The following is a 16763-nucleotide window of genomic DNA, read 5'->3' as shown; positions in this document are numbered from 1 at the left end:
AGCCGTACAGTGACAAGGATCAGTATTCCATCTCTTTTATAGCTACGTAATATTTCATTGTATGGATATGCCACATTTTGTTTATTCACTCATCAACTGATGGACATGTGAGTCATTTCCATTTTGGTTATGATGAATAATGCTGCTATGAAAATTAATGTCCAGGACACCTGGATGGCTCAGTCGGTTAAGCATCCGACTTCAGCTCAGGTCATGATCTGGCAGTTCTCTTGAGTTGGAGCCCCCACGTCAGGTTCTGTGCTGACAGCTCGGAGCCTGGAGCCTGCTTCAGATTCTGTGTCTCCCTCTCTCTGTGACCCTCCCCTGCTTGCACTCTGTCTCTCAAAATTAAACATTAAATAAAAAAAAGTTAATGTCCAATTTTGTATGTGGACATTGTATTTTCAATTCTCTTGGGTATGTGATTCCTAGGTCATATGGTAAGCGTGTTTAACATTTTGAGGAACTGCTAAATTTTTCTAAAACAGCTGTGCCATTTTATACTCCCTCCCGGCAATGTCCGAGAGTACCAATTTCTCCACATCATTGCCAACCCTTTTTATGGTTCATTTTTCTTCATTCTCTTTCTATCGTTTAGGCTGGATACTCTCAATTGACTTATCTTCCTAACATGTTGGGTTTTTTGCCTGTTCAAATCTGCTATGCATAGTACATTTTTCATTTCAGTTATTGTACTTACTCGAATCTAGAACTTCTGTTTGGTCCCTTCCTAATAATTATTGCCAGTTTTATTGATGCTTTTTTTTTTTTTTTTCAGGAGAGAACACTTAGAGCTTTTTATTGTGCCCTTTTTTTGTTGATATCCATTTGGCCTGGATTTTCCATTTAGGCCTATAATACACTGCAGATTAATTTTAGAGTACGGTTTGAGGCAAGGGTCAGGGTTCACGATTTCAAATATGGATAATCGGTTGTTCTAACATTTCTATTCTTCACCTATTGAATTGTTTTGGCATCTCTTTCAAAAATCAGTTTGCCATTTAAGCATGGGCATATTCTGTTCTAGTGATCTATTTGCCGGTCATTATGCCAAAACCCCAATGCTCGATAGGACTTTATAGTAAATCTTGAAGTCATATAGAGGAAGTCCTCCAAATTTGTTCTTTCATAAGACTGTTTGGGTATTTCAGCTCCTTTGCATTTTAATACAAACTTTAAAAATTGGCTTGTCAATTTCTATTTAAGAAAAAGGCTGCTGAAAAACTAGTTGGGGTAACACTGAATCTAGAGATAGTCTGGGGAGAATTGATATATTACCAATATTAAGTCTTCCAATTCACTGACACGATATAGCTTTCCATTCACAGGCATCTCGTTTAATTTCTCTCAGCAGTGTCTTGTAGTTTTCATTGTTCTTACAAATCTTGTTAATTTATTGCTATGTATTCCATGTCTGATGCTGTTGTAAATGGAAATTAAAAAAAAAACCTTTATTTTCCAATTGTTTGCTGCTTGTACACAGAAATACAACTAATTTCTGCATTCTGCCCTTCTATCATGTGACTTTGCAAAGTTTGTTAGTTTTATTGGTTGCTTTTCAGATTCTTAAGGGTTTTTCATGCAAAGTCATCATATGCAAAGAGAGACATTTTTACTTTTCCTTCCCATTTCACATTCCTTTTAAAAAACATTGCTGCAGTGATTGAAACTTCCAGCAAAATGTTGAATAGAAGCGGTGAAAGTATATAGTCAAAGCTTGCTCTGGAAACCTCTTTAATTGGAGCTTATACTCTATTTTAACTATTCTTATCATTCAGTTTAGGTTTCCTGCCTAGCTATTTGTTTTCTATTCATCCTGGGTTTTTTTTCCCCCTTTCCTGATATTTTTTGGCTTAATCAAATGTTCTTAGAATTCCATTAAATTATTGACACTTTATGTATACTGTTTTGTATTTTTTTTTAATGGTTGCTCTATGGGTTATAATGTGTTCCATAACTTATCAGTCTACTCAGTGTTACTGTTCTACTTCATATAAAATGCAATAATCCCACAACTATACTTTCATTCACCCCATACTATACTGTCATTTGTACAATTACCAAATATGTTGTATCTATGCACATTACAAACCCCACACCACAATGTTACAGTTTTGCTTTTAAATAGAGAAAATATATAGTATTTTATTTACCCACATATTACAGTTGTTTTAACACGGTCGTTCTCAATGAGGAGCAATCTAAGGGGTAGAAGAAAGATACTGCTAAATATCTTCCAATGCACAGGATAGTCTCTCCACCCTCTACCCAGCCCAAAATGTCAACAATACCAAGGCTGAGAAACTGTGCCTTAGGAATAATGTGCGTTGTTTTTATCTAGTTGCTTTCAAGATACTCTCTTTATAACTTTGGTTTTCATCATATTAACTAATGTGTCTAGGTAAGTTGTTCTTTTTATTTATCCTGCTTTCCAGGGGAGATGTCTCAGCCTGTTAGGTCTGTAGGGTTTTTACACCAAATTTAGAATATTTTTACAAACACTTTTTCAAATATTTCATGTGGCATTACCTGTCTTCTCCTGGAACACCAATTACACTTATTTTAGACTACATGATATTGTCCCTCCGGTCTTGAGGATCTGTTCACTGATTTTCATTCTCATTTCTGTTTTTCAGACTAAATTATCTTTTTGTCTTTATGTTAATCATAACTTTTTTCCTGTTTTCTCCAATATTTTGCTAAGCCCATCCACTGTATTTTTGTTTCCAGATACTATACTTTTCGATTGTAGAGTTGCTATACTTTTTTAGTGTATATTTCTTGCTGAAAATCCCCACCTATTCACTATGACTTTATTTTCCTTAAGTTCTTGAACATATAATCGCTGCTTTAAATAAGACCTTATCTACTAAGACCAACATCTGGGTCATCTTGGGGTCAGTTTCTATTAGTTTTCTTCTTTTTAAAAACATTTTTAATGTTTATTTTTGAGAGAGAGGGACAGACAGAGCGGGAGTAAGGGAGGGACAGAGAGAGGGGAAGACATAGAATCCCAGGCAGGCTACAGGCCCTGAGGTATCAGCACAGAGCCCGACGCGGGGCTATAACTCATGAAATGTGAGATTGTGACCTGAGCCAAAGTCAGACACGCAACTGACTGAGCCACCCAGGTGCCCCGAATTACTTTTCTTCTTAATTGTGGGTCACATTCCTTGTTTCTTCAGTTATCTAGTAATGTTTATTTACTGAACATTATACATGGTATATCATAATGATTATACATGTGTAATCTTCCTCTGGTGATTACTGATTTTTTTTTTATAAGAAGGAGATAACTTTGCTGAACTCAAACTCCAAAACTCTGTCTCTTCTGTGCAGGGGAGGAATCGAATCTGTTCTCAGTTCTTATCTTCTAGCTATTGTTTTCCACCAGGACCTGGAATCTCCCTTACAAACATATTTCAGAGGGTCAATTAAGTGTATTTCACCTGAGTTTACACAGAGATTTTTGAGGCTCCTAAGCAACCCCTTTTTCAGCGACTTCATGCTTACTTTTCAGCCTTGCTAATGGTTCTGAACTCTGTGCTCTGACCCCACCAGCCAGTAAATGCATGGACTACAGGTGGTGTTAGGCAAACAGCCACACAAAGACAGATCTCATCCAGTGCCGTTTCTATCTTTCAAGGACTAATTCCCCTTCGGGTTCTGCTTGCTTTTGATCATGTCCCAAGCCTTTGGATAGTTGTTTTTCTTTCATATTTAGTCCAGTTTTAATAATGGTTATCTGCAAGAGAAATAATGTGATACAGGCAACTTCACCAATATTGGAATACGAGTTAGGGATTATTATATCCATCTGGACCTCGACACATCCATCTCTCCTAATTCTTATGCATAGCAGCTAACACAAAAGAAACAAACAAACAAAAAAAAAACGTTTTTATGAGACCCTACTTCCATGCCCGAAGAAACTCGTCCATGGTATAATGAAAATAACGTGGACTCTGTTATCACAGAAATTGTCTGCTAACTGCATGAACTTACAAAGATTATTAACTTCTTTTCCACTTGTATTAGGGAGGCAGTCTCACAGTGTTGTTGGAAAGGTTAAATGCTCACATCACAAAGCATACAGCGAGTGTTAAAAACAAAAAAAAAATGTTGGTTTCTTTTCCTTAGACCTCTCCCTCCATTCCAGCAATGGAAATAAAAGGAATTCCTAAAACACGACCACTTTTTTTTCTAGTTACTTCATTCCATAAGTAACATCTAATCGAGTTCACTTCACGAAGATGAAAGAACACAAGACTGAGAACAAAACTCACTTGATGAACATACACAAGGCAGAAACAGAGACTGTTGAAGGGGATGATGAATCCAGGGAAGATTCCCACATCCACATTGTCTCTGCGTAAGCAAGTATGGAGGCAGGAGGAAGACTGGTGATGTAAAAGGCATCTTTATCACAGAATTTCTCCATGAGTGAATACAGAAGTGTCTTTCTGCGGCTAAGAAAAGTATACAATGAACCACAATAATCTAATAAGCAAAACTGTTATTGAAAAAAACAGAACAAATTTCAAAAGTGAAATGAATGCAAAGGTAAGGAAAAAAATTAACTTGAAAAAATTAAATCATATATGTCAGCTGGGCAGAAGGTGGAGTAGGTAAACTCTACAATTGCCTTGTTCCATGGATACAAGTACATAACACTCCTCTCAGTGTAAGTAACCTAGAAAATGACCCAAAGACCAGGAGAACAAACTCCACAACTAAAGGCAGGCAAGAGGCTATAATGAAGAAGGTAGGAAGGGTGATGACATGGTCTGAGAGTGAAACAGACCGTGGTGTCCGTGGTGGGGAGGGAGTCAGTGGTGCAGAGAAGAGTGGAAAACAGATTTTCACACTAGGGAGCTCATGAATGGGGAGGACAAATCTCCACAATATTTCCTTTTGAACGTGAGAGGGGCCAAATTTCATGAGTTCTTAAAACCAGCAGGACTTAAAGGCTGGAATTTTAAAAAACAGCAGGCTGAGCTCTGGGAGAGCCTGGATGGCAGTAGGAAGCAGAGCCCCCAACCTTAAAGAAACAGCACAATAAACAGCTTGTGCAGATACAGTGTAGACCAGCAGTTTGAAAATGCAGGGGTAGATAGGAAGGAGTGGGATTTGCTCATCTCAGAGCATGGCCTGGAGACACAGGGATCACAGGGAGACTCCTCCAGGAACAACGGAGCTGCCAGGCACCACTGCCCTCCCTACCGCACAGCATAAACAACGGCCATCTGTGGGAACCAGCATGGCACCAACTCTCCTCACCTACCTTGCTTACACCAAGCCCCCAGCCCCGGTCTTCAGCAGATCTGCCCTTCCCAGTCATACATGCCCTAGGCTTGGCACTGTGAACCCATCCCGGAGAAGACCAGACCACATCTCCTGTACCTTTTGTGAGACCTCAGTTCTGGCAGTAACAGGGGCAGGTCTCATTTAGCAAGCAGACCGTTGCACACCTTGCTAGAGAGCCTCTACAGACAACTGGACTGAAGGAAAAGCAGGCCAAGGCTCAACGGAATGGTACATGCAACACACACAGGAGACACTGAAGTGCCAGGCCCTGGGTAACAGGGGATACTGCCCTGTGGGATACTAGAGGATCTATTCTTCATAAGGCTATTATCATTAAGAGCATGAAAAGTAGCTGACTTTCCTAACACACAGAAACAGACAAAGGAAGTCAGAGAAAATGAGGAGACAGAAACACATTCCAAAAGACGGGCCAAACCACAGCAACACACAAAAGTGAAAGGAGAGAAGTAATATGCCTACCATAAAGATACTCCCTGAACTGGAGAAAAGAGTAGACGACATCAGTGAGACACAACACAGAGATTAAAAAAAAAAATCAGAGATCAAGAACACAATAAAATTTACTTAAAAATACACTTGATGGAATGAGCTTGATGAAACAGAGGAACAAATTAATAACTTGGAAGACAGAGTAATGGAAAGTAACCAAACTGAGCAAAGGAAAGAAATTATGCAAATTGAGAACAGTCTTAGGGAACTCACTGATTTCATCAAGCATAATAACATTCATATTATAGGGACCTCAGAAGAAGAAAGAAATAAGAGGGCAAAAAAATTATTTAAGGAAATAATCTGGGAAAGTAAGTAGATCCAGATCAGGAGGCACAGAGAGACCCCTCTAAAATTCAACTCAAGGAGGTGCATACCAAGACACATAGTAATTAAAATGGCAAAAAGTAGCAAAAAAGAAAAAGTTTTAAAAGCAGCAAGAAAAGACAATTATACACGAGGGAAACCCCATAAGGTTATCAGGATTTTTCAGTAGAAACTTTGCAGGCCAGAAGGGAAAGGCATGATATATTCAAAGTGCTGAAAGAAAAAAACATGCAACCAAGAACACTCTATCCAGCAAGGTTATCATTCTGAATAGAAGGAGCGTAAAGAGTTTCTCAGACAACAAAAACTAAAGGAGTTCATGACCCCTAAACCAGTCCTACAAGAAATATTAAAGAGGACTCTTTGAGTGGAAAGGAAGACCATAAGTGAGAGAATGAAAAGTAAACACAAAAGCAGTAAAAATAAAAATATTTCTGTAAAAATCAGTCAATGGACGCATAAAGTAAAATGATGTAAAATATGACATCATATACCTAAAATATTGGGGGAGAGGAGTAAAGAATGGGTTTAAACTTAAACAACCTATATGCCAACAAACTGGACAACTTAGAAGAAACAGATAAATTCTTAGAAACAAATAACCTATCAAAACTAGGGCGGAGGAAAAACAGAAAATTTGAACTGACCAATCACCAGCAATGAAACTGAATCAGAAATCAAAAAAACTTCCCCAAACCAAAACTCCAGGACAAGATGGTTTCACAGGCAAATTCTACCAAACATTTAAAAAAGAGTTAATACCCACTCTTCTCAAACTGTTCCAAACAAATAGAAGAGGAAGGAAAATTTCAAAGTTCTATGAGGCCAGTATCACCCTGATACCAAAACCAGATACAGACACACACCCCTGTCCCCACCACACACACACAAAGAGAAGTACGGGCCAAGATCTCTCGTGAATATAGATGCAAAAATCCTCAATACTCTACAATTAAGTGGAATTTTTTTCCCCCAGGACACAAGAATGGTTCAATATTCACAAAACAATCAACATGATACATCACATCAGTAAGAGAAAGGATAAAAACTGTGTGATCATTTCAAAAGGTGCAGAAAAAGCATTTGACAAAGTATGATGTTCACTCATGATAAAACCTCTCTGCAAAGTACGTCTAGAGGAAACATATATCAACATAATAAAGGCCTTATTTGAAAAACTCACAGTGAACATTATACTCTGTGGGGAAAAACTGAGAGCTTTTCCCTTAAGGTCAGGAACAAGACAAGGATGTCCACTCTCACCACTTTTATTCAACACAGTACTGCAAGTCCTAGGCACAGCATTTAGACAACCTAAAGAAATAAAAGACATCTAAATTGGTAAAGAAGAAATAAAATTCAGGATTTGTAGATGACACAATACCATCCATAGAAAACCCTAAAGACTCCACCAAAAAACCACTACAAGTGATAAATGAATTCAGTAAAGCCACAAGATCTAAAATCAATGTACAAAGGTCTGTTGCATTCCTAAACACTAATAATAAAAATACAATCCTGAGGTGCCTGGGTGGCTCAGTTGGTTGAGCATCCGACTCTTGATTTCAGCTCAGGTCATGATCTCAGGGTTCATGAGATGTAGCCTCATGAGGGGCTCTGTGCTGACAATGTGGAGCCTGATTGGGATTCTTTCTCCTTCTCTCTGCCCCTTGCCCATTTATGCTGTCTCTCTCAAAATAAAGCATAAAAAAAATAAAAATACAATCCCATTTATAATTTTACCAAATATATTAAATATGCAGGAATAAACTTAACCAAAGGGATAAAAGACCTATACTCTGAAAACTACAAAACATTGATGAAAGAAATTCAAGATGATGCAAAGAAATGACAAGACATTGATGCTCATGAATTGGAAACACCAATATTATTAAAATGTCTACCCTACCCAAAGCAATCTACAGATTTAATGCAATCCCTATTAAAGTACCAACAGCATTTTTTACAGAACTAGAAAAAACAATCCTAAAATTTGTATGGAACCACAAAGGATCTCAAATAGCCAAAGCAATCTTGAAAAAAGAAAAAATAAAACTGGAGGTGTCACAATTCCAGATTTCAAGTTACATTACAAAGTGGTAGTAATTAAAACAGAATACTACTGGCATAAAAACATACACATAGATCAGTGGAATAGAACAGAAAGCCCAGAAATAAATCCACAATCACATGGTCAACTAATCTTCAACAAAGGAAGAATCAATATCCAATGTGAAAAAGACTGTCTCTTCAACCAGTGGTGCTGGAGTAACTGCAGAGCAACATGCAGAAGAATAAAAGTGAACCACTTTCTTTCACCATACAAAACAATAAACCAAAAGTGGATTAAAGACCTAAATGTGAGGCCTGAAACCATAAAAATCCTTGAAGAGAGCATAGGCAGTCTCTCGGACACTGGCCATAGCAACACTTTTCTAGAGGTCTCCTGAGGCAAGGGAAATAAAAGCAAAAATAAACTACTGGGACTACATCAAAATAAAAAGCTTCTGCACAGCAAAGGGAACCATCAACGAGAATAAAAGGCAATCTACTGAATGGGAGAAGATACTTGGCAAATGACATATCTGATAAAGGGTTAGTATCCAAAATATACAACTCAACACCCAAAAAAATGAACAATCCATTTAAAAAATGGGCAGAAGACACAAATAGATATTTCTCCAAAGAAGACACATAGATGGCCAAAAGACACATGAAAAGATGCTCAACATCACTCATCATCAGGGAAATGCAAATCAAAACTATAATGAGATATTACCTCATACCTGTCAGAATGGCTAAAATAAAAAATTTTAAAAACAAGTGTTGGCAAGGATGGGGAGAAAAAGGAACCTTCTTGCACTGTTGATGAGAATGCAAACTGGTGCATCCACTTTGGAAGACAGGATCAAAATTCTTCAAAATATTAAAAATAGAACTACTATGGGGCGCCTGGGTGGCTCAGTTGGTTAAGCATCCGACTTCGGCTCAGTTCATGATCTTGCAGTTTGTGAGTGTGAGCCCCGCATCGGGCTCTGCGCCGATAGCTCAGAGCTTAGAGCCTGCTTCAGATTCTGTGTCTCCTTCTCTCTCCGCCCCTGCTCTGCTCATGCTCTCTCAATAATAAATAAAGGTTAAAAAAAAATTTTTTTTTTAAATAGAACTGTATGATCCAGGAATAGTAGCGTTGGGCATTTATCCAAAAAAAACAAAAACATTAATTCAAAAGGATACCTGCACCCCTATGTTTACTGCAGAATTACTTACAATAGCCAATATATGGAAGCAGCCCAAGTGTCCGCTGATGAATGGACAAAGATGTGGTATATATTTGTAATGCAATGTTACTCAGCCATAAAAAAAAAAAGAAAAAAAAAGAAATCTTGCCATTTGCAACAACATAGGTGGAGCTAGAGAGTATTATGCTGAGCAACAGAAATCAGAGAAAGACAAATACCATATGATCTCACTCATATTTGGAATTTAAGAAACAAAACAAACAAGCAAAGGAAAAAAGAGACAAACCAAGAAACAGACTCAAAGTGATGGTTACAGAGAGGAGGTGGTAGGGGAAATGGGGGAAGGGATTAAAAGTACATGTATCATGATAAAATTAAGTGATAAAAAAAAGCTACATAAAAATTAAATCATACATGTTTAAATAAATTTTTAAAAGTTTATTGTGCTTCCTCCTGTTTATAAAGTGAATTTTGTTCCTTGTAAAGAAAAAAGATAAAATTGTATAGGACCATATAAATTTTAAAAATTAATAAGAGATTATGAAACATTTACCATGAATTTACATGGTGTTTTACATGATTTTTAATATTTGCATTGTATATCTGGGATAAATATGACATGATTTGTTTACGTAGTCTTATAAATTGTTGGAAATTTAGGCTGTTTCTAATTTACAGAACTATAAACTATTTATAAATGATTTCACACATCTCTGATAATTTCCTTGGCTTTTGTCACCTGTAAGTATAATCAGCATACAATTAATGTCCCTATCTCAATTACTACTTAAAATATTAATAAAGGAACAAAAATGGAATCTTAAGAAACATGTAAGAGAATGCTTTCCAAGTTGTATCTGTATTAATTCATGATTACTATTCCTTAGATATAGGTCTGTTGCCACCTACTTACATCATCTTTCAATCTGTTTTCTCCATCTTTTCCATGGGTAGGTAAGAGACTTTATTATACAGTATTCGAATATTCAACTGCACCATTTTTACAGAAACTATTACACTTGTGTTTCTAGTATCCTATCATTAAAGCATAATGAGGCATCACTTGTTCCAAGTGAATTCACACAGGTTTACTTTTCTAAGGTTTTAGAGACAGATGAGACAAACACAGTTGCTCCAAGGAAATCAAAGTGGAAGCATTGCTCACACAGATAGGACAGAGCTGAGAAGCTGATAGGCTGAGAAATTAGAAAGAATCAGAATGGTTAATTATAAGACTCTCATGATTATATAATCCTATACTGCTAACATATACACTCTCTGCTTAAGCCACTGAAAATAACCTGAAGGAGAAAAGGCCAAAGTAAAATTGACTTATTTAAATAATAACACAATATACCTTCTGAATATAATACTTTTTATGTTATTGATTGATTGGTTTAAATGTCAGAATAATGCCTACAATAATGATCATGTTTCTGTATCAGTAAGCAGGGGTGAAGAACAGAGGCATTTCCTTGGGTTCCTTAGTCAGATGTACATTGATAAAAACCAGAAGTCAGCAGAGTTTTTCTGTAAAGAGCCAGAGAGTAAATATTTAATCTTGTGGGTGCTATAGTCTTTGTTGTAGCTATTTAACTCTACCATTGTGGCACAACACAACCACAGACGATATGTAAATGAATGAATGTGGTGGTATTCCAATACAACTTCATTTACAAAACAGGTGGGGGGGGGGTGGCACCTGGGTGGCTCAGTCGGTTGGGCTCAGGTCATGATATCACAGTCCGTGGGTTTGAGATGGAGCTCAGAGCCCGGAGCCTGCTTTGGATTCTGTGTCTCCCTCTCTCTCTGACCCTCCCCCATTCATGCTCTGTCTCTCTCTGTCTCAAAAATAAACAAACATTAAAAAAAATTAATAAAAGAAAAACAGGTAGTGGGCTGGATTTGGTCTATAGTTTGTTGGCCACTAGTCAACAAACACTGAGTAAACACTGAGAGGGAAATATCTAGTAAAATGCTAGTTAATTTCTTGCCTAAAGAACACGGCCTAAAACTCCAAATGAACAAGGAATATTGTATAGATGAATGCAATTTTACTTTCCTATGATATTTCCTATGATATTACAGGAATCACAATTTCAATTATAGGAATCACAATTTCAATTATAGGAATCACAATCACAATTATAGGAATATGAGCTCAATATATAGTTGCACCAATTTTTCTAGATATCAATACCTGAGAATCATTTACCTGTGCATAATCACCAAAAGGTTGAGAATAAGAAATGCACTTTTCCAATGTGTGTTGTGATTCATTTCCCTGAGAGATTGCATCCAGAATGTTGCTTGCAATTCCAGTCTTCTGTAGAGTGGTTTTACTTGCAGGGGCTAAAGGCAAAATCAATCATATTTTCAGCTAAAAGTTGTTTTATTGTAAGTTATAAGCAAAATACAAAACTTGTATTCCCAAAAAGAACACAAATTTTCATTAGCCAGTATATGTCTATATTTATTATGCCCAGGGGAAAAATATGTAGTATATGATGTTGTCTTGTTCATTTAAAGCAACTGAAAGTGGAAGTTTGCCCTATAGATAAATAATTTTGATGGAAACATTTTTTAGATCTATATCTAATCTCTAAAAGAAGGCAAACAAGGGGCGCCTGGGTGGCTCAGTCGGTTAAGTGCCCGACTTCGGCTCAGGTCATGATCTCACGGTTCTTGAGTTTGAACCCCACTCAGGTCATGATCTCACGTTTCTTGAGTTTGGGCCCCGTGTAGGGCTCTGTGCTGACAGCACGGAGCCTGGAGCCTGCTTGGAGTTCTGTGTCTCTCCCTCTCACTCTGACCCTCCCCCACCCCTGCTCATACTCTGTCTCTCCCTCTCACTTTCTCTCTCTCTCAAAAATAAATAAGTTAAAAAAATGTTTTTAAAGAAGGCAAACCAAATGTAAACTAACTGTTCTTGTTAATGCAATAGTTGTAACCATCCATTTTTAGACGAGGTAAAAATGTGACATGGGAGAAGCACATTAAATTTTTTTCTGGCTCTTTAAAAAAATTACAAATCAATGTCTACATTTAAGAGGATACTTTATAAAATACAAAGAATGTATATTAAAACCTTTAATCTCCTTCATTCAGTCCTATTCTTTTTCCCAGAGGTAACAGTTTAGAATTTATTTTCCAAAATTTACTGTATGCATTTATACATTAAGTATGCACACATAAGAATATACGGCTTTATACAAACATGAATGGAATCTCTTTGTTCCTACATTGGCTTTTTTCACTTAATTTGCTTTAGAGATAATTTCATATTAGTACGTGTAGCTCTCCCTCAATTACCAAAAAAATTATACTGTATTCTATTTTATGATGAACTAATTTTTATTTAACCACTCCACTACTGAAGAACATTAAGGTACTTTTCAGTTATACCAATTGACAGCCAACATTGTAGTGAATATCCCAGTACCCAGAGCATATACCACATTTGTGATTTTCCTTTAAAATTATAAGTTATTCTAACTGAAGACCTGAGAAGGCCTTTCAAGAAAGTAAACAAGAGTTCAACCTCTGCCAATTATCATTAGCTCAGATATTTTGGGGTAGTTTGCAAATATTCTGGATAGATTACTTACATAGGCTCTTTTTTAAAAATACGGTTCTATATGTATTGCAAAGCATTATAGTATTGTCAATAATTCCTTTGCTCAATTATTTTCTATTATGATTCAATAATTCAATAAATTAATTATATTCTTAATAAAATATTACAGAAGATATTTTCCTTAAATAATCAGAATGTATTTTAAGTGTCTTAATTTTAGTTACTCTTTCAATTTAAAGGCTGGTCATAACTTAAGCTTTAATTAGTCAATAAGCATTATTTGCTTTCATTAAATTAAAAATTAAAGTAAAACTGATTATAGAAAATATTCAATACAACTCCAAAATATTAATACTGAGCTCTCACTTACATGATAAGCACACACTGGGCAACACACTTGCCAAGTTCAAGTATGGATTTTTACTGAGCCGTATTTCTTTTGGTGGTTCTCCCAATAGTGAAGTCTGATTCTTAGAAGCAGCCTATTTATCAAAAACAAAAGAGTAAGTGCTTACTAGGAGGTACAAGAAAATAAAGATACATAAAGAGTAATGCCAATTCTTCAATAAATCCAGTCCAGTGTAATAAAAATCTGTGGAACCTTATATTTGAACATATTAAGTTATGGGATATTTCTGGATATTGATTAAAATTATCACATTCCACTTGTTATTTTTGTCAATTAGTTGTTTTTTTTTTTAACTATTCTAGAACCATAAAACTTCAGAACTGAAAGAAAATTAAAGGCCTTCATATAAATCCTTCTCATTTGAATTAGGAGAGAATTCATCTTCATAAGAAAAGACAAATCCCATACCTTTTTTCCAGAAATACTGTTATCCACATTTTCTTATTAAGATGTCTATTTTATATTGTACAGCTACAGCCAAATGATAAAGGAAAGCTTATTTATCTTTGGTTCCAAGAATAATACCAAACAAAATCAGTGGACTTAACAAGATCCAAATACACATTTAGATGATAACCCTAGAAACATTTCTTGAAAAGATATGCTATCAATATAATTTTATATAACAAGGTATAAGGATATTTCTTTATTTCTAATATTTCTTTAATACTATTTCTAGTATTTGTAGTATTTCCTTAAATGGAAAGGGCTGATTCTTCAGATCATTTCAATTTCTTCCAACAAAATTTTGTGCTTTTCGTTCCCTGTTGGTAAAAATTTTTAAAGACAACAATTCAGATTACTACAATAAAGTTAAAGCTAGCAGCTAAGTTTTAATTTCCAAATTAATTTTTATTTTGTTCTCCAAACAGAATGAAGAAAGTATAATCTGAAGTGCTTATTTCTATATTTGAGAGCCAGAGCTCCTTTTATTTGTTCCTTATCTGGCCAACATTACTGTATTTGGATTGAGAAATCTATCTTGCATCTCTTCATAAGCCCCAAAGTAGGGCTTGTGATATGTAAATCACAGATGTAAATGTATTCATCCATTCACATATGTTTACTGAATGTTCACTATGCTTCAGGCACTGTGGTATTGATAACACCAAAATGAGTAAGACAGGAATACTACCCTTAAGAAATTCACAGTCAAGCAGATACAATAGCTCAAAAGAAGTCTAAGGTGGAGCCCTAAGATTCTAGGTGGGAGCTAAAACCATTAGATGTTTGCCAAAAGAAAGCATATAGCACCAGAAAAGACAATGCCTTAGAATTCAGTAACTGAGTAAAGGTAGCCAGCAAAGTACTCTCAGATTTTGTTTCTAAAGTACTTACATGGCCAAGGTAATCAGATTCTATCCTATCAGGGGTTCTCTAGCTATGAAAGAGAATCAATCATAAAATTTTAAAACGTACAGAGTCTGCCGACAAAGAAAAGCCCTGGACCAAATGGCTTCAATGGATAATTCAATAAGACATTTTAAGAGGAATTAAAACCAATTCTTCTTAAACTCTTCCACAAAACTGACGAAGAGAAAATACTTCTTAACGTATTCTATGAGACCAGCATCACCCTAGTACCAAGGCCAGACAGACACTACAAAAAAGAAACTACAGACCGATATCGAGTATCACTATTTGTGCTAAAATCACCAACAAAACACAAGCAAGTCAAATTCAGTGGATTATTAAAAGGGTTATATGCCATAACCAACTGGGATTTATTCACAGAACACAAGGACAATTCAACATACAAAAATCATTCAATGTAATACACTACATTAACAGAATGGAGAAAAAACCCCACATGATCACCTCAAATGATGCAGAAAAAGCATCTAACAAAATTCAGCACACTGTCATGATTAAAATTCAACAGGCTCAACATATTAGGAATAGAGGGAAACTACCTTAATACAACAAAAGTTATATATGAAACATTACACTCAATGGTGAAACACTGAAATATTTCCCTCTAACATCAAGAACAAGACAAAGTTGTCTGCTTTCACCACTTCTGTTCAACATAATATTAGAAGTTCTAGCCAGAGCAATTAGGCAGGAAAAAGAAATAAAAGGCATCCAAACTAGAGTGGAAGAAGTAAAATGGTCTCTGCTTGCAGATGACATGAAAACCCTAAGTAGCGCGCACACACACACACACAGACACAAACTGTTGGAGTAAATGAATTCAGCAAAGTTTCAGGATATAAAATCAACATGCAGAAATCAGTTACATTTCTACACACTGATAATGAACAATCCAAAAAGAAAGTTAAGAAAACTATTCCACTTACAACATAATCAAAAAGCATAAAATATAAGATTAACCAAACCAAGAAGGAAAAATACCTGTCTACTAAAAACTACACAACATGGTTAAAAGTGATACTTGAGCAGAAATCTCAATAAAGTGAGAGATTAAGCCATGAAAACATCTAAGACTGCACTGTCTGACACGGTAGCCACTATCTACACATGAATACTCAGCATACAAAATGTGAACAGTTTAAACTGAGCTGTTTGTGAAATGTAAGATATATACTAAATCGCAAAGAATTAGTACCAAAGAAAGAATGCAAAGTATCTTAGTAGTTCAGTATATATTACATTTGGTAATAGTATTTTGAATATGCTGAGTTAAATATTAAAATATCAAAAAACATTGCTGAAATAAAAGACATAAATAAATGGAAAGATATCCTATGTTCATGGGTTAGACGACATAATGTTAAAATGTCAATATTAACCAGAGTGACCTCCAGATTCAATACAATCCCTATCAAAATTCTAACTTTTCTTTGCAGAAGAAGAAAAATCTATCCTAAAATTCATATGGAATTTCAAGGGACCCCCAAAATAGTAAAAACAATGTTGAAAAAGGTGAAAAATAAGAACAAGAATAGAGGGCTCATACTTTGTGATTTCAAACTTACTAAAAAGCAACAGTAATCATAACACTACAGTATTGGCATAAAGACACACAGACAAATGGAATAGAATAGAAAGCCCAGAAATAAGTCCCTGCATATATAGTTAAATAATTTTTGATAATAGTCAATGGGGACAGGACAGTTTTTTCAACAAAAGTGCTGGGAAATCTGGGTATCACATGTAAAAGAATAAAGTGGATCCTTACCCTACACCACATACAAAAATAAACTCAAAAATCAAAGACCAAAATTAAGAACTAAAATTATAGAATTCTTAAAAGCTTAGGTGGAAGGCTTCATATTTGCCCATGAATTTTTGGGTCTGACACCAAAAGCAGAAGCAAAGAAAGAAAGAAAGAAAGAAAGAAAGAAAGAAAGAAAGGAAGGGAGGGAGGGAGGGAGGGAAAAGGAAGGAAGGAGGGAAGGAAGAAGAAAAGAGAAGGGAAGGAAAGGAAAGA

General features: G+C 35.7%; 1 protein-coding gene across 2 annotated transcripts in view; it reads right to left on the bottom strand.

The window, feature by feature from the left end:
* Positions 1 to 16763, bottom strand: part of RAVER2 (ribonucleoprotein, PTB binding 2) — a 94623-nt gene that overhangs the window by 14762 nt on the left and 63098 nt on the right. For both annotated transcript variants that reach the window (XM_042997474.1, XM_042997475.1), the window contains exons 10-11: positions 13331 to 13442; positions 11599 to 11735 (exon numbers count right to left, since the gene is read on the bottom strand). In XM_042997474.1, coding sequence (XP_042853408.1) covers positions 11599 to 11735; positions 13331 to 13442 — 249 coding nt within the window. The remainder of the gene's footprint in view (positions 1 to 11598; positions 11736 to 13330; positions 13443 to 16763) is intronic.

The sequence above is a fragment of the Panthera tigris genome, chromosome C1 (genome assembly GCF_018350195.1).
Source record: "Panthera tigris isolate Pti1 chromosome C1, P.tigris_Pti1_mat1.1, whole genome shotgun sequence".
In the NCBI taxonomy this organism is placed as follows: Eukaryota; Metazoa; Chordata; class Mammalia; order Carnivora; family Felidae; genus Panthera; species Panthera tigris.
The sequence above is the reverse complement of the archived record's forward strand: the minus strand, read 5'-3'. Positions and strand labels throughout refer to the sequence as shown.